The sequence below is a fragment of the Momordica charantia genome (genome assembly GCF_013281855.1).
Source record: "Momordica charantia cultivar OHB3-1 chromosome 11 unlocalized genomic scaffold, Mcharantia_2.0 BLBB01000011.1, whole genome shotgun sequence".
In the NCBI taxonomy this organism is placed as follows: domain Eukaryota; kingdom Viridiplantae; phylum Streptophyta; class Magnoliopsida; order Cucurbitales; family Cucurbitaceae; genus Momordica; species Momordica charantia.
Window position 1 is genome coordinate 7,364,984 of NW_028275159.1, and position 20,002 is coordinate 7,384,985.

At 34.2% G+C, this 20,002-nt stretch overlaps 4 protein-coding genes across 5 annotated transcripts; 2 read left to right on the plus strand and 2 right to left on the minus strand.

The window, feature by feature from the left end:
- LOC111010598 (protein RICE SALT SENSITIVE 3) lies at window positions 1–2,552 on the plus strand. Of its 2 annotated transcripts, XM_022284079.2 has the most exons (7): window positions 1–588; window positions 674–724; window positions 806–934; window positions 1,109–1,214; window positions 1,358–1,399; window positions 1,480–1,536; window positions 1,673–2,552. In XM_022284079.2, exons 1-7 carry the CDS (start codon window positions 458–460, stop codon window positions 2,393–2,395), a joined length of 1,239 nt encoding a protein of 412 aa, XP_022139771.1. In that variant the 5' UTR covers window positions 1–457; the 3' UTR covers window positions 2,396–2,552. The 2 variants fall into 2 exon arrangements, with proteins under 2 accessions (XP_022139771.1, XP_022139772.1); XM_022284080.2 differs by lacking the exons at window positions 1–588; window positions 674–724 and having other exon boundaries at window positions 806–945.
- A 3,536-nt stretch (window positions 2,553–6,088) lies between these two features.
- On the minus strand, window positions 6,089–7,121 carry LOC111010487 (uncharacterized). Its single transcript, XM_022283941.2, has one exon. It carries the CDS (start codon window positions 6,920–6,922, stop codon window positions 6,206–6,208), a length of 717 nt encoding a protein of 238 aa, XP_022139633.1. The 5' UTR covers window positions 6,923–7,121; the 3' UTR covers window positions 6,089–6,205.
- Window positions 7,122–14,526: 7,405 nt separating this feature from the next.
- Window positions 14,527–17,694, plus strand: LOC111010488 (Protein phosphatase 2C family protein). The gene is made up of 6 exons (XM_022283942.2): window positions 14,527–14,647; window positions 14,814–14,868; window positions 16,256–16,504; window positions 16,620–16,896; window positions 17,051–17,205; window positions 17,327–17,694. The coding sequence occupies exons 2-6, from the start codon at window positions 14,836–14,838 to the stop codon at window positions 17,462–17,464; spliced, it is 852 nt and encodes a 283-aa protein (XP_022139634.1). The 5' UTR covers window positions 14,527–14,647; window positions 14,814–14,835; the 3' UTR covers window positions 17,465–17,694.
- LOC148208059 (squamosa promoter-binding protein 1-like) lies at window positions 17,539–18,927 on the minus strand. The gene is made up of 2 exons (XM_088119817.1): window positions 18,278–18,927; window positions 17,539–18,173 (listed from the first exon to the last, which is right to left on the minus strand). Exons 1-2 carry the CDS (start codon window positions 18,637–18,639, stop codon window positions 17,945–17,947), a joined length of 591 nt encoding a protein of 196 aa, XP_087975943.1. The 5' UTR covers window positions 18,640–18,927; the 3' UTR covers window positions 17,539–17,944.
- Window positions 18,928–20,002: the final 1,075 nt, after the last annotated feature.

Consider the following 20,002-nt stretch of genomic DNA (forward strand, 5'->3'; position numbering starts at 1 on the left):
TGAGAGAGAGAGAGCTTCAAAAGAGGAAAAAGCTGTCCCACTCCCACCACTATTTTGCATAGTTTAGTTACAATCATACAAAGACCAAGCCAAACCCCTTTTCCCCTCCTCTAGCCCTCCCCCTCCCCCCTCCTTTTTTTTTGTTTTTTTATACCCTCTTCACTCTCTGTCTGCTAAAGATTACAAAACCTGCTTGTTTGGGACAAGCAAGAGGAGGGGAGGAGCAAGAGGGGGAATTTGCTGCAAGTTGGAAGAAATCAATGGATGAAGAAGAAGTCTAGAAGAGCCATTTGTGGTGTAAAAACACTGGGAAGAGGAAAAGAGCCTCAACCCAGATAATAAAACTTAGAGAGAGAAAGGGGGGGGGGGGTGTGTAGAGTGAAGTAATAAGAGAAAAGAAAGCAAAGAAAAGGGAGAGAGAAGAAGGGCATTGTGTGGGTGAGACAGAGAGACAGAAATGGTGGGCTCAGGATCATCAGACAGGAGCAAAGAAGCTGTTGGGATGATGGCCCTTCATGAGGCCCTCAGAAGCGTCTGTCTCAGCTCAGACTGGACTTACTCTGTCTTCTGGACCATCCGCCCTCGTCCGTATGTCCCTCTAATTCCACCCCTTTCTCTCTGTTTCTGATTTTGTAGCCTTTTTTCTCAAATGGGTCTCTTCCATTTTCATCAGACGGGTCAGAGGAGGCAATGGATGCAAAGTTGGGGACGACAATGGCAGTTTGTAAGCTCTATCCCTCTTTTTTTTTCAAGGAAATGGAGAAAAATTCTGCCCCATGTTAACGTTTCTTTGAATCTTGTGAAGGATGTTGATGTGGGAAGATGGGTTTTGCCGAGGGAGGGTTTCAGAGTGCTTGGAGGAGATTGATGGCGATGACCCTGTTAGGAAAGCCTTCAGCAAGATGTCAATTCAGTTATATAATTATGGAGAAGGGTGGGTACTGGGTAGGTGTTTTGGCTTGTGGAGTTCCATTTCTTTGTCTTCTCTCTTTCTCTCTCTCTAGGATTCTTCTATGTAATAGAGAGGAATAAGGATTAAGGGAGGCTTTTGCTCATGTTTTGTTTTATGTTTTATGTTTTCTTTTTCTGATTGGATTGATTTGGACAGGCTGATGGGGAAAGTTGCATCAGATAAGTGCCATAAATGGGTTTTCAAAGAGCCTACAGAATGCGAGCCAAATATTTCAAACTACTGGCAGAGTTCATTTGATGCTGTATGGAAAATGAGAAAACAGAGCTAATTCTTCTGCAACATTTTGATAATTCAGCTAGTTTTTTCTTTTGCCATTTGATTTTGATTTGATATTCACCACTTTGATGGGTTTTCCTTTCTGTTTCTTTGATTGCTAACTTGCAGCTTCCTCCTGAGTGGACTGATCAGTTTGAGTCAGGAATTCAGGTGGATTTTTGCCACTCTCAATGGTTTTTTTTTTCCTGATCAAAATCTTCCTATTTTGCTCATTTATTTGTTTGGATCAGACTATTGCTGTTATTCAAGCTGGCCATGGCCTCCTTCAACTTGGTTCCTGCAAGATTGTTAGTTCGTTTTCCCTCATTTCCACTCACCACAATGATTTCTACTGATTGTTAGTTCTTTATTTGTTTTGTTCCTGCTGTTTGAGCTTGATTTAGTGGGGTTTTGCTGAGGATATGTGTTTATATTTGTATTCAGATACCAGAAGATCTGCATTTTGTGCTGAGAATGAGGCATACTTTTGAATCTCTTGGGTACCAATCTGGTTTTTATTTGACTCAGCTCTTTTCTTCAAATAGAAACACTTCTTCTTCCCCAATGGCTTCAAAGCAATCTGCCATTCCCATTCATCCTCCCAACCTCCTTAATTGGGCACAAAGGCCAATTCCATCTGCTCCATCTTCTCTGCTTCCCTCTCCCAGTTTCCACACCTCCAACAGGCTCGGTTTCCCGCAGTCGAAAGATGAGACGCACATGTTCCTATTGCCGCATTCATCCGAGGCTCGAATGGAAGACGTGATGGGAGACCACGACAACGATATCAAATGGCCTAATGGGCTGTCTTTGTTCAATGCCCTGACAGGACGAGCCGATGACGCAAAGCTTTTGTTCAATCCCGAGAGCTTAGGGACCAAACCCGATCAAACTCACCTCCCTTTGATCCTCGAACCAAAGAACGGGAATCCAAACTCCGACGGTGCAGCTATGCACAACACGAACGAGTTCTTGAGCCTCGACAGCCAACCTGAGAGCAGTAGGAAAATGGAAAACAAGTTCAAGAGAAGCTTTACTCTGCCTGCAAGAATGGCTTCATCGTCATCTTCGACTTCACTCGACCACCATCCGCACCAATCGGTCGAGTATCGGAACTCGGACCAGGCGGGTATGTACCCGGATGTAATGGAGACATACTTGGAATGAAGATGGAAAACAAAGGAGGGCTGCTAGTTCAGTAGAAACGTAGAGTTACTATTAAGTTGTACTTAGGAACAACTTTCTGGTTTCCTTTATCTGCTGCTGCTTTTTCTGTCCAGTGTTTCTGCTATTGCCTTTAAATTTCAGTTAGTTTCTTCTTGGACTTGGAATGTTCTTTTTCTTTGAAGTTCCATCTAAATACATGTCTTTCTCACAATAAATCAAGTGCTTCTTCACTGCAAATACAAAATCCACCAAATTTAAAAACCTTATAAAAATAAATAGTATTTTTTTTTATATTGTATATTTTTCATGGCAATATGATAGTTATTTTCTTCTTTAAGCCAACCTTATAATTAGATCATTTCCTTTTTTACTCAATTATTATGTAGCATGACACATACTAGATAACTTTTTGCGGGCGTGAACTATAACCAAATAGGTAAAAATCACGCCGTATAGATTTGAATACTCACCCCCCTTATTTAAAAAATGAAAGACGTTAAATCGAGATGATTGACTTAGTCCTAGAGCTTGTATGTCAAATTTGTCTTCTCATATGGTTATATATATTGTCAAAGTTCAAAAGTATTTGAATTATTTGAAACTTGTTTGATAATAAGTTTACAATTCATAGTTGTTTCAAAAAAAAAAAAGTTAAAGCTTGTTCACTCTTTAGTTTTTTTTTTTAGCTTATATATATATATAAATATAATTTGTCAATCTCTATCCAGATAAAATTACTTTTTAATATCTTACCAATTTGAATAAAAAAATAGGTTAAAATTAATTAACATAGTCAAACAATTTCCCTTTTCTTTTTTCTTAGAACAGTCTTAAAAAGAGAATATTAACTTCACTACCTATCTCAAAATCCAATTAGATAATATGAAAACTTTAGATTAGAACACATATTTTTTTTCCTATGAACCTAAACTTTATGTTATTTATTTCATACATTGTTTCAACTTCCATGACAGAAGCATTGAGAAAAATGATGTTTATTTTTTTTTTCCCTCTTAGGAGATTGGTTAATTCTTTTGCATAAAGATGGAAAAAAGGACAGAAAGATGATGAGGTTTTATAGCCCTATGTGTTTGTGTGTTGATGAGCTATTTGTCTAATAAGTAATTATATATGTGCTGTCTTTGTAATGAAAAAAAACAACATGAGTAATTTTGATGGGTCCTAAATCTACTACTCTACAACTAGCCCCCTCCAATGGAAGCTTCTCTTTCAAGTTCAAGAAAATTTTTTGTTTATTTACCTAAATTAACAGGTTAAAATACTATTTTGATCTCTGTATTTGAACTAACTTTGATTCGTTTTGGTCCTTGTACTTTTAAAATGTTCATTTTGGTCATGCACTTTCAATTTTGGTTCATTTTAGTTCCTATACTTTCAAAATGTTCGTTGTGGTCACTGTACTTTTAAAAAATGATCATTGTGTGTGTTCCTATTTGAAAAATTTTAAAACAAATTCTATATTTAATGAAAACTCTTTGATATTGAGTGTAGTGTCGTGTTGAAATTAAGGTAGAAAAAATGAGATTAAAAATAAAATTAAGGGATCAAAATGGTCACTTTTTTAAAAGTACACGAACAAAAACAAACATTTTAAAAGTAAATGGATTCAAATGAACAAGGACCAAAATTAGGGCCAAATTTGAGAATTGGCCGGTAAAATATAATGATCTTTGAAGTTTGATTGGTAATGCAATTTTTTTTAGAACAATAAAATTGGGGGTGTGGAGTTTTAAAAACCTTAAGCTTCAAGAGAATGAGTAAATATTAATTACTGTTGAATTGTGTTCATATTGGCGTAATGGAAAATCTTTTATTACTACACGAGGATGGTAAACGTAATATATATTTGTCAGATCACTATGAGTCGATGTTTAAAAAAAAGTTCAAGATCTACCGTGACCATAGTAAATGTCAATGACTACCGCTGAACTATGTTCATACTGGTCACAGTGACCATCCATACGATATTAAAATCTTATATTAATTTTTTGAGAACTAAATATTGTAGGTTAGACATTTGTATGAAAGTTTACCCAAACATTAATTACAATAATATGGAATCTATTTAATAAAATAATAACTTGCGTGATTTATGTGCGATGGAATATGAATGATAGTAGTTGATGCTAACTCCAAATAACTTTTTCTTTTTGAGTGAGGGATGAAAATTAAGGTTGGCGAGAAGATGATAAACATTAACAATCTATAAAATGAAAAAAAATATATATATTACAATTTGCTTTAAGAACAAAACTTGATTTGTTTTTTATTATATTTTTAATAAATAATTTTACTAATATTTCTTCACTGCTAAAAATAAACCACACTTAGAAAGTAGACAAGAATTTTATCTATACAAGCTTTTTATTTTTCTTCTCATCCCTCTCCCAAAAGAAAAAGGTTGTTTTGAGTTTTAAAAAAATTCAATATTTGAGAGAGAAAATAGATATAATATCTTAAAAGAACCTTGCTAATGTCAAAAAATAAAAATAAAAAAATAAATAACAAAACAAAAAAACAGACAAAGAAAGAACCTCTCTCCAACGGTTTTTATTTTTTAACTTTTGCAAAAAGAAAAAAAAAGAGTGTGTTTTAAGAGAATATGAGTTTTTATTTTTTAAAGAGAATACGCAATAGTGGGATAGAGAAGACATAATTAATCGATAAAAAAAGGACATAATTAAACTTTTAATTATAAGTATCTTGGATGACCCAATTTTTAAATTAACAGACCTTACCTTACAAGGTGCAATTGTAGTTGACAAGGATTTATGCCATTTTGTCATTTTAATTAAGAGCCCAAAAACCTATTGAATAATGCATTTAGTAATCTTTATTTGTAAGATAATATTTAGGTATTGATTGATTTGTATTTATCTTTTATTTACCAGAATTAAAATTTGGACAAGTAAGATAGAAAAGTAAAAATAGAGATATTTTCCATTTAATAAGGAAAATCTATCACATTTTTAATAGGACTGCGTAGAGATAGATGTTGACCAAATAAACACTTAAAATCTTTTTTTTTTCATAATGATTTCCAACCTTCTATAGTGATTTAAGTTATGCATGGAAGGTGAGGGGCATTGGCGCGTGCGCTGGCAGGGAGGCTGGTGGCTGTCGATGCGCACACAGAGTGGCATTGGTGGACGTGGGACGCGTGCGCAGGAGGGGCTGGTGGTCGCGCGCAGGTAGGGAGACTGGTGGGTGTGGGGCGTGTGCGTGCAAGGAGGCTAGTGGACGTGGATTACATGAAATAACCTCCAGTGATTTAAGTTATGCATGACGGGCAAGATGCATTGGCACGCGCGGGCAGAGAGGATGGTGGCCATCGGTGCGCCCGTACGAGGTGGTGCTAGTGGGCGTGGGGGGTTTGGTGGGTGTTGGTCACATGTAGAGTATTGGTGCACAAGGTAGTTAAGACACTAATAACGTCCCTAAAGCTCAGAGTTTAAAATCCTCCCCATTGGCATTTCTCAAAAAATATTCATCACATCATTTAGAATATAGTTTAAGAAAACACATTATTATTGGGGAGTTAGGTTTCATTAAGCCTTGAATTGAATTTACCTTCCAAACTCATCATCACATTATTAACGAAAACTTCTCCACTTCTCAACATTCGAGAGAATGAAATTATAGAGATCATCAGATCATATCAACAAAACGCCATCACCAAAAGAACTCCAGAAATTAAATCAAGAGAGATATATGGAAAACCAGAGCGATCGAATCGAAAAGGCAAAATCCAGAAGAAATTAATCAACAAATTCGAATCAATCCCTAAATTCAATCGCGCTTCGGCATCGTCGATTTCGTCTTCCTCGACGGCTCAATCGCATGGCATTCTTTACAAACCAGTATAATCCACCGGAAAACCTTCCTTCCTAACCACATCGTCTTCTTCTTCTTTTTCCTCCTATTCCTCGCCGTTGCCGTCGCCGTCGCCGTCTCCGTCCTCCTCTTCTTCCTCCTCGAATCCGATTTCCCCCCAATATTCTCCACGGCCTTCTTCCTCCTCGAATTCTCGCGGCTCAGAGTCGCCGGCACCGGCACCGACGCGATGAACTGCCATCTCTGAGAGGATCCGTACACCTGAGCGGAAACCGAAGAAGATTTCTGCGCTCTCTTGATCTGATGCGAAGAGAATCTCGACGAAGATCGCTCAACATCGCTCGCGCTCGTTCTCGCGCTGGTACTGCTACTGCAACTACTGTTACTGCTGTTACTTCTCGACGACATGAACGAATCCTTACTCCCGACGCTGCTCGTCCGGCTCGCCGGACGGGAAATGTCGACCGTATAGACACCGATCGGCTGAGGCGGGAAAGAGTGAGGCAAGAGACGGCCATTGACGAACAGATGATCCGCCGGCGAATTGTTGAAAGTGGAAGGAGAATCGGGAGTAATCGATCCGAATTCGAAATCGGAATCCTGATCTTGAACCGGAGTGCTCGGAAACGAGAACATCTCGCCGGAGGAGCTCTTTTCCCGGCGCGTCTCCATCCACGGAAGGCGAAAAAGGTAAAATCACACCAATTTAATTCTCTGTTTCCTTCCATTTAGTTGCATGAAATTCCTTCTTTATATTGGGAGAGAGGGGGAGGGATCCGGTGAGGTAGGGAGTATGGATAGGATATACGTGTAGCGATCTGGGCCATTGAAGGATTTTAGTGATGTGAATGATGGAGATGTGGTGGCCAAAGTCAGGCTTTTAAGAGAAGCAATGAGAAGGGGGAGACAAGAAGTCTTATATAATGTCTAAAAGAAATTTTGTGTTTTGGAAGAATGATGTGCAGTAATCACTAGGTCAAACCTTCCTCGCAGCGAACTTATCCAAATATCATATTGTTTTCTTCAAACAAAAATAAGATTTATAAATGTTTCGATGGATGAGTCTCAAAGAGGATTAGCAAAGACTTGAGATTTCTTGATAATACTGACTTAGAAATCTTAAGTTCGAACCTTATGAGTATTAGTTTGACGAAAGTTTTCGAATTCTACGTATGAGTTTGCACATATATTTTCATAATAAAAAGATGGTATTGAACAAGAGAAGATGACATAGCGGAGAATTAGATGGATATGATCTTATAAAACTATATCATAAAATTTTTTTTTTTATGGTACTAGGACTTGTTTGTTCCCATTTCAAAGAATATAGCTTTAACCTTTGTCCCACATGTTTTTTTCCCCAAGTACACAACTCCCAATAAAATTCTCTCTTTTAGTACCAAAGCAAAGCAAAAGTAAAGAGAGAGGGCCCTTTGTTTTAAGGGTTAGAGGAGAGAAAGGAGTGGACCAAAGCCAAAGGTACTCAAGTAATGGCATATTGGACTGTTTGGACTTTCACAAACCCAATGAATGTGGAGGGGTCATAGGGGCATTGGCTTTAGCTTTGTGGGTGAGGAAAGCCTCACTTCAAAGACTTATAAAAATGATTTTGAAGTTAAAAGAATAATTGGGTTGAGTTTTATTACTTGCATAAACAAAGAGACAAAGCAAGTGTTAAGAAAATAAGTTGGTCTCCCATATGGGTTTCCAAGGTTGAGCCCAAATGCCCCATTTGAGCTCCTCGTCATCATGCCCAACCAATGGACCATCCTTTTGAAACTATTAATATTTTTTCAATACGTAAGTATTGAACTAACTCACTTACATTTTGACTAGTTTCATGAAACAACTGACTGATGATGGTAATGGTAAGATAACTCATGAATTTTTTAATATTCAACAATAAGTGACTACCTTGGAGTTTGAACTCATTCCTTCAAAATTCTTTTATTGTTATTCTTTTTATATATATTTAATTCTAGCTACTAGCTAAAGAGAAAAATCTCTGCTACTACGAGAGTATGAAAACTCATTCCATCCAAAGCCTACCACATTTATCATATATTAAAATGATATGCGGTCCATGAATATTAAAAAAAAATGGTTTACCATGGCAAAATTATAGTGTGAAAAGAGGTAGGACTCTTACTAGTATTGAAAATTTTCACTTAACTAAGCCAACTCAAGTTGATCCATTTCCCTGGGTCATTTACTCTTTATTTTATATCATGTAGCTAGGGCTTAATTAATAATCATTTTTCACTACTATAAAGTTTTCTCAAAGTACCTCTCTTTCTCTTGTTTATTTATCATAACACCTTGGCTTGCTTTGCTTATGTTGGTAGGCGGAGAAAAATAATAATATAATAATAAATTTAGTGATTCTAAAAGCTTTGAGTACATCTCAATGCAAAATTTCTTTTTCATTCATTTTTTAAAAACAAAATTCGATAATTGATGTTTTTGGGGCTCAAAATGCCATGTGGAGAGAGAGAAAAAAAAGTCTAGATAGAGTGAGCATAAAGCCTGTCTAAACCAATTTAATAGACATAAAAGTGAATAAGAGGGGAAGAGGGTGGGCACTAGTTCTTGTTAATGTTATTATTAATTGCTACATAAATAAAAGAGTAGAGCATTTTACAAGAGAAAATGCTTTAACTTTAAGTAGAATAAAATATAATGTTATGTTAGGATTTGTGTTGGCAATAATTTTGATTAAGGTGCTCACTCAAGAAAAAAAAAATGTTGCTTAAGGTGCCGTAAGTGTATTACATGTTGTACACATTAGTGTCGAAAAATTTTAGTCCTACAAAATACTTTCCTCTTTTGTTCACATTATAATTTTGTATTTATATAAATAACTTTTTAATATTGGTGTGTGTATATATATGTGTGTGTGTCTATATATATATATTTAATATGATGGGGATCGAACCCACAACCTCTTAGTTGAAGATATATGTCAATTATCGTTGAACTATGCTCGTCTTAACATATTTTTAATATGATATTGACATAGCAGCGAATGGAAGAAGTTGGAGACCCAGAAAATTTTTTATTTACTCATTTAATAATAAGTAAAGATCATTACTCTTTTTCTATATTCATGAGTGTGCTATACCTCTAATATAATGAGAGTTTTATAGAAAATTTTGTGAATTTTATGTCATCTATGATATAATTCAAATACACGAATTCAAATTTGAAAGAAATCATTTGAATATAATATAATATATTGTATGACAATATGTCTCACTGTTTTTCTTGGCTAGTGTCATTGGCTGAGTGTGAAATTATCCATGTGGTATAATTTACTAATTTTTAATGAAAGTATACTCATTTCCAGAAGGAAAGAAAAAGAATATAAGTCAAAACGAACCTAGCTCAACGGTAGTTGATATATATCTCTAATAAAGAGGGTGTGAAAACATGTGGATTGAAGATTTCAACATATAACCTCCTTTTAACGAAGAATATTTACTTTAACCAGAATCTGAGTATAAAATATCTATTTAAATGGTGTGATTAGTAGAAAAAAACTCAATATTCATCCCTCTCTTTTCGCGGCCCTCTAAATTAAAAAAATTATCTCCTTTTTTTTTTTTTACTTGATTAAAAAATTTCTCTTGATCATGATGTAAAATGATAAAAATCTCGTCACAGTGTCTTTAGACTTCGGGTTAAAACCATTAGGTAAATAAAATAAATGGAAATTGTGTCTAGTAGGTAGGCTTACACCTATATATTTCACAAGTTTATCTTTGTCAATATTTTCAGATTTAGATTGTTGATTTTGCTTATTAAATTACCCTCCCTCATTTATTCCCTCCATATTTATTATTCTGAATTGTTTTTTCCATTTTCTTTATATTTCATTTAAGGTAATTAATTGAGATATGTATTATACATTAGATTTTTTAAAAATTTCTCTATATATGTTTAATTACGACATATTGTATAATTTCCTTTCAAGTACGAATTTAGAATTTCCAAGCATTTTTCTTCTTTCTGTCATATATGCCATCTAACGTATCAGAAAATACTATAGCTGATATATGATATATACAAGTAGATAAAGTCTATAATTAATATATAATATATACCATATACCACTTGGTTACTTATTTAATATATCACTACCTATATTCATAGCATGCATTTATTATAAATATGTTGATCTAGCTATGAATATAAATATAGAAAATGTATTCTTTCAATAAATAAATAAATAAATATATATATATATATATATATATATTATAGAAAAGGTATATTATAAATAAGGAAATTGCAATAGGTCACAAAAGTCTTTTATGTATTTCAAAAAATGTCATTTGTTTTTAAAATTTTTAAATATAACAAAAATTTTCACTTATATTAGTAGTATATCAGATACTCATATCAATAGTATATCAGACACTCATATTAATTAGCAGTATATTAGATATATATTACATACCTATTGCACAGACACTCATATCAGTAATATATCATATGTATATTACATACATATTGCAAGTATATCAAAAACTCATATCAATAGTCAGATATATTATAAATATATATCATTTGTAAAAAGTTGTCATTTAAAAATTAGACCTCCGATTTTTTTAAAAGTGCTATATTTGAAAAAAATTAAACTTGATTGCTATTTTGTTAAATTTACTAAACGTTTTTGCCATATTTGTAATTGATAGTTTTTTATAAACATACTGCCGGTGATAAAATAAAGAATGTAATTGATAGAAATTAAAAAATATATATATACGATGGATAGAGATAAAAAAGCAATGTTGTATGACTCTGCACATCTCGATTCCAAACCTGCCGTACAAACATTTTAAAGAAAAGTTGAAATTTTGTAACTTTCTGCGGACGAATATCTCCCAAAAAAAAGGTTGGAAATTATTATTATTTTTTTAGTACAAAAAAAATTATGGGAAAATTATATTTTTTGGAAATTATATTTGAGGGAGCAATAGAGAATCAAATATGGGAAAATTTTATGAAAATAAAAAATGGTGGGATTTGGTTTAATAAAATTACGTTTTATTAAATCTAAAATATATATATCAAAATTGATACAAATGGAGGCTAGTTTAATCTTTGTCCATGTTTGAGTTTAAAATATTTTTTTAGAGATAGTTTTTAAAATGTCTAAAATTATGGACATTTGTGGAATTATGTTCTCCCCGTATAGATAGTTATCCCTAAAATAAGTCAAGATACATCACATTTCTTACCCCATCAAATAACTATTATCATGACTATACCTTGTTATGTACGTATTGAACTATGAAATCTTTTTTATGATCGGTTGCTTCTAAGAAGCCCTTATGTTTTAAAAATTTACACAAATAGGACTATTCAAGTTCGTTTATGGTGAATTTTGATTTGGTTCGAAAAGTGGTAAGATTCAGTATGGTCGAACTTCTGAAGTGATTTTCGTGAGGGAAGATCTCGAGTATGACCAAGCTTCATGAGAGAAGACTTGTACAAAAGGTTCAGATACTCCGATACTAAAGTTAGTAAGATACCGATTTGTAATCTCAAATTGAGGTTCAACCAGAATGATGAATTAAAACTTAATTTAAACAGGTGTGTTCTTGTCATTGTCATGCACTATAATAAATAATAGGACTCTCATAATATATCTTTAAAAAACTAAAAAGTCAAAATTTTGTCTACTATCTAGTAAATTTTTACTATTAAAATTATTAGAAAAACCAACATCAAGAAGTTCAATCATAAGCTCTTCCTTATGTTTTGGTCCAAAGAAATTCATTGTTTATTTTGTATACATTTTAAATATACAAGTCAACGAAATTAACTCTTTGTTTTCTTTAAAGCAAGAATATTCTTCTTCATTTGATCCTTTAAATTAATTGGATTTTTTTCTTATTCCTAATTTCCTACAACATATTTATATATACACTCATCGTCATCATCAATATCAATTTATAAAATGATATTTTTTATTGAATAAAATGAGTTATTTCGCGTTAATATATATAGTTTCTTCATGCTATTGATTGTTTTTTTTTTCCTCTTAAAAAAATGTGTACAAGTAGATTTTTATGTATGTTCAATTAAACATATAAAAAATGATGAATGAACTTTGATCTAAATTTTAAAAGAAATAAAAATAATTTGGATGATTAAAAAATTGTATGAGAATTATTTCGGGTCATGTTGTCTCTTAAATTTTTTTGTTAGGATTACTTTAATTTTCGTTTTATATGACTTATTCATTTTATAATTTCAAACATGAATATGAAAACAATTTTTTGAAATAGACCTATGATGCTGATTTATTATTTATATATTAGTTAGAATGTATATAATAAATACAACATCTATCTCCACCAAATTGACTTGAATGGAAATATCAATTTATCCCCAATGTCGACTTGAATGGAAATATCAATTTATCCCCCATGTCGACGTCGAATCTATAGATGCATCCAAATGTTGATGGACATACAGATATTTAATACTATGATCTATATTAGCTGCAAGATGATAGAATATGATGAACATGATATAATATATACTATAAACTATATTTTTTTTTTTACAGAATAAACTATTATTAGTTTCAATAAAAATATTATTAAAATTTAGTCTTTTTTTTAACCTTATATTAAAAGGTTAACCTTTTAAAGGAGATCCAAAGAGGAAATATATTGTCTCTTAAATGACAGCACAAAACATACATCAAATGAAAAGAAAACCAAAGTGCTTTTTGGTGATTAAAACTTGCATTATTGCTAATTAATTGCTTTAATTAAAAAAAAAAACCAAAGTGCTATCAATAATTCATTCTCAACCATTTTCAACTTGTCAATCTCCACCTAATTTATTATTAATTTTTTTTCTGAAGAAAGTCTTTACCTAAATTGTTTTTTTTACCAATTAGAATTAATTTATAATATTAACTTTTTTAGTGGAGACATTTTCCACGAGTTCGTTGAGCTTACACAGAAATCAAATTATAAATAATAAATAAATATCAATTTATAGAGATACATACCCATCGATACGTCGACATTTTCATCGACATATCCATATTTCTATTAGTTTGACATCGACATGAGAGATGAATCGATATTTTTATCGTAGTACAAGAAAATCGACAAAATATGAAAACAAATCAACAAAATGTCACTAATATATACATAATATTAATATTAATTATTTTTAACTAATTTAGAAATAGGAACACCTTTATTGGTTAATTTAAACATTTTTTTTACGATTTTTTGATATTTCTAACTTTTACAGAAATATTTTATCGATATTTCCATCGACATCGACATTTAAAATCTTGGATACTTATTACCATATTTAATACCAAGATGTTTAATCTCCACCCTTGGTCTAACTAAAATAAAAAAGAATATATACATATACATTTACATATGCACATATATATATATATATTTTATTAAATTAAAACATTAAGTATTTCTAACACAATAATTAATCAAATTTATTCAATACTGCACCTACCATTTGGTTAATAAATCTTTTTTAGTTGAATGGGTTCAATAAATATGTAATTATTGTTATTAACTAATATATGAGTTAAATGTACCTATCTCTTCTGTTTAAGTTTTTTTTGTCGAGTGATAATTTATTCCTTCTTAATATGGTATCAAAACGTGGGAAGTCTTTAATGATTTATATTTGTTGGGAATTGTAAAATTATCCAAATGAGATCAGTTTAAGCTTTTAGATTGAGCGGTGTTTATTAATCTTTAACCATTATGAAGATGAAATATCTAAAATTTTAAGAGACGAATGAGTAGATGTTATGATATTCATACCTTCTGAGGCTGTCATGCTAACCGTACTAGTGTTGGGAGTGAGAACAGGTGGCTGCTCACCCTGATGTTAATAAATCTTTTAAGACATTAACAATTTATTTGGTAACGTTTTCGTTTCTCGTTTTTCAATTCCAGTTTCATAAAGAAATTTAAGCCTCGACAATTATTTATGTTTCTTAATTTTTAGAAATATTCTCAAAATAGTATAGAAGTTTTAGAGATAAAAACACAAGTTTTTTTCCTTAATTTCATCGAACCATGCAAATATTTTTCAACAAACAATTATCCAGAGATATAGTGTCTTAACTACAATTGTCGATATGTGATCAACATTTCATGTATCGATAGATTCAATATCTACGTGAGAGGTAATTCGACCAAAAGCTCCACAATCGTCTCACCGTCAAAATAGAAGGGATTGAGAGGAAGAATAGAATAGGAATACGACGAAAGAGGGAAAAAGGGAGAGATAAAGAAAGATATGTACGAAAGTTGGAAGAAATATTAGCAAAAGAGGAGCTGATCCAACACCTCCACCTCTCGGGGACTGCGCAAAAAGGAAAACGCGGTATTTTCTCTTCTGCTTGTGGCGTTGACGATTTAATTTAACCCACAATTCTCTAAATCCGTGGCAACCCATCGATTCTTCTTCTATAATTCACCGCACCTTCTCCATTCTCCATCTTCTCTCTCTCTCTGTCTCTCATTCATTTCTGCAATTCTTCTACGCGTAGGTGCAAGGTTGAAGGGGGACTCATGACTGGAAAAGAGATTCTCCACAAGATGAAGGTACGTTTCTCAGATGGGTGCGTTTCGTTTCGCTTGATTCTTTGTTGTATTGCCATTTTGAGAAATGGGGTTTGCCTCCTTTTTCGTTTTTCTTTTCGATTCGTTTGGATTTGTTGATTTGAGGTTTGTGGTATCTTCACTCTTGAAAGCTATTTTTTAATCTGATTGTTTTAGTTTGGAATTTGAACGCGTTTTTTTGCAACTGTTTGCGATCCATTTGTGAATTGAGTTTCTGTGCTCTTGGCTTGAGCTTCATTCTGTAGATGATGATTGCAATGTTGTAAAATTTGCACTGTTTGTTCCATTTTAACAGAACTTTTGTGGGTTGGGGTCAATGCCCCTTGCCATAGAAGTTTTGTGATAAAACTGTTTGCAAAAATGTCCATTTAATTGCAAATCTTTCCTCGACCACCCCACCCCCTGACTTTTCCAAACTGGTTGGGCTTTGTTCTATAATTTTTCCTCTGTATTTCTATGAAGTAATTTGAATTCAAATGCACACCTTGATGAAATATGTAGATTTTTTCACCCCATGGCTTCCGTTTTGATCCTTGCAAGAATTCTGGACATCCAACTTTGTTTCTTCTTTGTAATTTATGGGTGGAAGGTTAACCATCTGTAATATAGTTTTGGTTGCTTTTTAAAGGATACTTTCATTGGGTTGAGCGAGCGCTTGTGCCTTGTAGTGATGGGATTTCCTTCTTTCATATTTACTCCTTAAGTATACAATGGCTTATTATTTCTGTAGCATCACAAGGATTGAAATCTTTAGCATTGGTCTGCTTCCTTTCTACAGGAGAATGAAAGCGTTATACCTTTCTTCCTTTCCTTTTTGTTTATGTTTTCGGTTTCTAGACGTACAGAAAGCTAGAGAGATGGTGGGGGAAACTTGTAGTAATTTGCTTATGTTAAACGAATAAATTGTTATTCTTGCAGTTGATAGGAAATGTTTATAATGGAGAGATATGAATTTTCACCCGGCTATTCTACAGTTTTGAAGAATTTATGAAACAGAAAATAATGAAATCTTGACCTGTTAGGTCCTAAATTAAGAAAATATCCTGACATTGATATAAGTTGGATGAACTGATATTTTATTTGGCAACAAGTAGTAAGCATTGTAGTTTTTCCAAAAAGAAAGTTGTAGGAGGAAGTTAATTCTGCAAATTAGTTGCAAGGGAGCAAAATTTTCACACTTTATATATATAGAATCTTTATTTGAAAAATTATGCAGGGAGCTTTATTTTGTTTTCATTAGAAATATTGACCAACATTGCAATGGACGTTGAATATTGTTAAACCACTTTTTGCCTTCACGTGGTCCATAATATGAGACATAGTCTTTAAGACTTGTATAATGGACAGAGTTTGAATTTTTTCGTTTCAGGAAAAAGTAGGGCTGGGTTCCTCGGACCCCGACTCCGGAAAAGGAAAGAGCAAGATGTCGAAGCATGTCACACATGGATTTCACTTGGTGGAAGGGAAATCACATCATGCCATGGAAGATTATGTGGTTGCAGAGTTTAAGCAAGTTGATCATCACGAGCTTGGTTTATTTGCAATCTTTGATGGCCATTTGAGCAATGCTATCCCCGATTATTTACAGTCAAATTTATTTTCTAATATTATAAACGAGGTGCAATTTCCTGTTCCTTCCCCTTTTAGACCGTATTTTCCCTTCTTTTATCCATTTTGAATGTAGCTGACATGGTTTCGTTAATTTATTTCCCTCTCTTTGTTTGTTCAAATAGCCCGATTTTTGGACAGATCCGAAGAATGCAGTAAGGAAAGCATATAGGGAAACTGACGCATACATTTTAGAGAAGGCTGTTGATTTTAGTCATGGGGGTTCAACTGCTGTTACAGCCATATTAATTGACTGTCAAATACTAGTAGTGGGCAACGTGGGGGACTCCCGTGCAGTTATCTGTAGGAACGGCAAGGCCAGTCAATTATCAGTCGATCACGAGCCAAGCGTTGAAAGAAAAAGCATCGAGAATAGAGGCGGTTTTGTAACAAATTTTCCTGGTAAGTTTGAAGTGAAGGATTTTAAGCTGACGCAAATTAAACATTGCTTGATAACGAACTATATTAACAAGAAAGCTGACTAGTATTGATTTGTTTAAACTTTAAATCCCTCCATCCGTTTCAATGATAATAACCATATTCTTAACAAATCCAGGGGACGTTCCTCGTGTTGATGGGCAGTTGGCGGTTGCTAGGGCATTTGGTGACAGGAGCTTAAAGATTCACTTGAGCTCAGAGCCTGATGTGGTAGTGACGAAGATAGACGACGAGACTGAATTCGTTATCTTGGCAAGCGATGGATTGTGGAAGGTTGGTATTGATCTTGTGAAAGTTTTTCTGAAACACAAACACCTACACATAAACATTTGATACTAGTTCTTCTGATATCATTTTTTTTTGTACTGCTAAGAAGTTCAATCTGCAATTTCAGGTGATGTCGAACGAAGAAGCCGCAGAGTCCATCAGGCAAATAAAAGATGCTCGAGCGGCTGCCAAGCACCTGACAGAGGAGGCCCTCAAGAGAAAGAGCAAAGATGATATTTCCTGTATAGTTGTGAGATTTCAGTGATTCCACCATTATGGACTTCTGGTTCTGTCCCAACAGCTGAAGAATGGAAGAACCTAAAAGAACCAGTTCCAAAGCTCTTTTTTCTTTTTTTTTCTCTCTCTTTTTCTGATGTATAGGGAAGCCAAATAAACTTAGTTGTGGATTTTAGCCAAAAACATGAACTTATATTTCCATGTATCAAATGCTTGTCTTCCATTGATGTTAAACCGTCTGAACAATTTTATGATTCACCACAAATCTGTCCACTTTACTCTAAACCTTAATAACAAGATGATGCAAAATATTTTGGTACATAGACAAAGGGACCACAAAGCAAGAAGCAGACCAGTCCACATTATTTGAAGATTAAGACAGAAAAATACAAAGCATCAAACTTGAAGGAAAACATGGCATTCTATGGAGGTCTTTCATTTCTTAGTGACAGAAGAGAGAGAGCAAAGATTCATGGATAATCTCTGTTTCTTTTTTGGTTTGTTTTCCTCATCTGATATGCAGGTGTTTATAGCCAGAACTCCCTGGAGGAGCCATCTGAATTCTGCCTCTTTGATCTTCCACCAGCTGCCTGCAATGGCTTTCCTTCGACTGTGGGGCAGGTCCTTTGCGCCCTGTGCCTTCCTCGGCCGAGCTCTTCCGCCGACGCTCGTTGTGCCCCGCCAGCCTCCTGCGACAGCTCCTTTTAGCTTCATCAAATTCTGATAACTCGTGGAACCTGATCACCACCAACAACAAACATATTACCATAGACGAACAGAAGAGGGGGAAGAATGTTAACAGAAGTGTTGTTGCTTATATTGTTAAAAGAGGATCAAATACCTGCTGCATTGCTGACAGAAACGCTGGCGAATTCCGGCCACCATGACGACCGCCGCCTTGGAGTGAAACTCGCAGACCTTGTGGCGGCGGTGATACCTCTTTGCTTCAGTCAAATCTGTTGCACAGTTGTGTGCTTGGCAACTTGGCGAAGAGACGCCGCCACCGGACCTTCCACGGCCTGGAACTGCTGCAGCTCTTTTCTTTTTCTCAATCTCAGAACAACCCAATGCAGCACAACCATGAGGACCTCCTCCGGCAACCTCTTCCTCCTCCGTCTCGTAATCTACATCATCATCGACCACGCCTTCCCTATACACCTTATCTTTAAAACTCTGCCTGCCTTCGAAGCTCTTCGTCTCCATTGCCAACTCCGGCAGCTCGGTGGCAGTTTCGGGGGTGGGGTGATTCTGGTGCTGGTAGAAATGGTGGGAGCAAAAATATAGGAACTTGGAAGTTACATCAAAACTATGAGACTGCAGGGGAAAAAGGTGGTGAGGACCACAGTTTTTTTTTTCCTTCGTGAGTGCCAGTTTGGATGATGGAACAGTGAATGACAGAATGTCCAAAGAGGGATCTCAGAATAATTTTTAACTTCCTTTTTTTTTTTTGCTGACGAACAGAAATTATTTGCATAATTCTCCTCGTAATTTTGTGGATTAATACTTCTACATCACATCTTACCACTCTCCCTAGCTTCTTTTAGAAATTTTTTTACAACTTCTTCATCTTTTGTTTTATAATCGGGAGTCGGGACTTTGCTCCCCTATACTCTAGGGGCACTCGCAATCGTCCCAAAGTCAGAACTCGAGAGACATCGAGATTTTTTGGTATTAATCTCACAAGGAGACTCAAACTTGAGACCTTTAAACCAGTGTGGTCAAGAGACTCCAAGTCCTACCAATTGGATTGCCCCTTGGAGCTACAACTTCATCTTAAAACTCGAAAATATGAGATTCTACTAAAACCCCTCCTCTTCTTGGTCGATATAGTTTGAGTTTTGCAAATCAGAAATATGTTTAAGCATATGAATCTACGACTCGTAACACGTGTTTACAAAGACATAATCATCACTTTACTTGTTACAGGTACGAGTGAAATTTATAACATGAACTTCTTTGGTACCCTGAATTAAATCTGCATAATTCAGGAGGGCAGGTGGGCAGTACAGCCCCTGTTTCATGTAGTTTAATGAGAGTACTATTACAAAAAGAAGACCAAAAAAAAGCCACCTAGCTCGTCTCTGTACCGTCAAAACGTTCATTTTGGTCTTTAAACTATCTAACTTCCGTCTATTTTAGTCGTAGTTTCAAAATGCCTGTTTTGGTCGGTATAGTTGTAAAAAATAATGATACTGGGAAGAGTATTTGGAAGTGAAGTTGAAGATGTGAAAAAACTGAGCAGAAGAAAAGAAAGGCTGTAAAGTTTTGTTCATAATGCAGGAAGTGGAAGGAGCCGTGAGAGAGACATATCATATTTTCAAGGACAGTCCAACAGCAACATTTTTTTTTCCTTTTTGGTTTGAAATTTTAATTCAATGTTCAAAAAAATAAAAATAAATAAAAAAATAAAAAAATTCTTCTTTTGTTTTTAACTTACTCTGCATTTTCTGAGCATCCTAGCTAGAATGAAATGGCTTTCCATTCTTTAGGGTTTGCTTTTATCTTCTTCTACTTTGTCAAAAATGAGATTCTTTCTTTTTATATTTTATTGTTTTTACTTGTTGAA

Excerpts from the sequence above, each read along its gene's own strand:
- LOC111010598 (XM_022284079.2), top strand. The coding sequence starts at position 458 with ATGGTGGGCTCAGGATCATCAGACAGGAGCAAAGAAGCTGTTGGGATG. Across the intron at positions 935-1,108 it reads TTATATAATTATGGAGAAGG|GCTGATGGGGAAAGTTGCAT; the intron begins GTGGGTACTGGG and ends TGATTTGGACAG. Across the intron at positions 1,537-1,672 it reads AACTTGGTTCCTGCAAGATT|ATACCAGAAGATCTGCATTT; the intron begins GTTAGTTCGTTT and ends ATTTGTATTCAG.
- LOC111010487 (XM_022283941.2), bottom strand. The coding sequence starts at position 6,922 with ATGGAGACGCGCCGGGAAAAGAGCTCCTCCGGCGAGATGTTCTCGTTT.
- LOC111010488 (XM_022283942.2), top strand. The coding sequence starts at position 14,836 with ATGACTGGAAAAGAGATTCTCCACAAGATGAAG. Across the intron at positions 16,505-16,619 it reads TTTCTAATATTATAAACGAG|CCCGATTTTTGGACAGATCC; the intron begins GTGCAATTTCCT and ends TTGTTCAAATAG. Across the intron at positions 17,206-17,326 it reads CAAGCGATGGATTGTGGAAG|GTGATGTCGAACGAAGAAGC; the intron begins GTTGGTATTGAT and ends CTGCAATTTCAG.
- LOC148208059 (XM_088119817.1), bottom strand. The coding sequence starts at position 18,639 with ATGGAGACGAAGAGCTTCGAAGGCAGGCAGAGTTTTAAAGATAAGGTG. Across the intron at positions 18,174-18,277 it reads TTCTGTCAGCAATGCAGCAG|GTTCCACGAGTTATCAGAAT; the intron begins GTATTTGATCCT and ends GGTGGTGATCAG.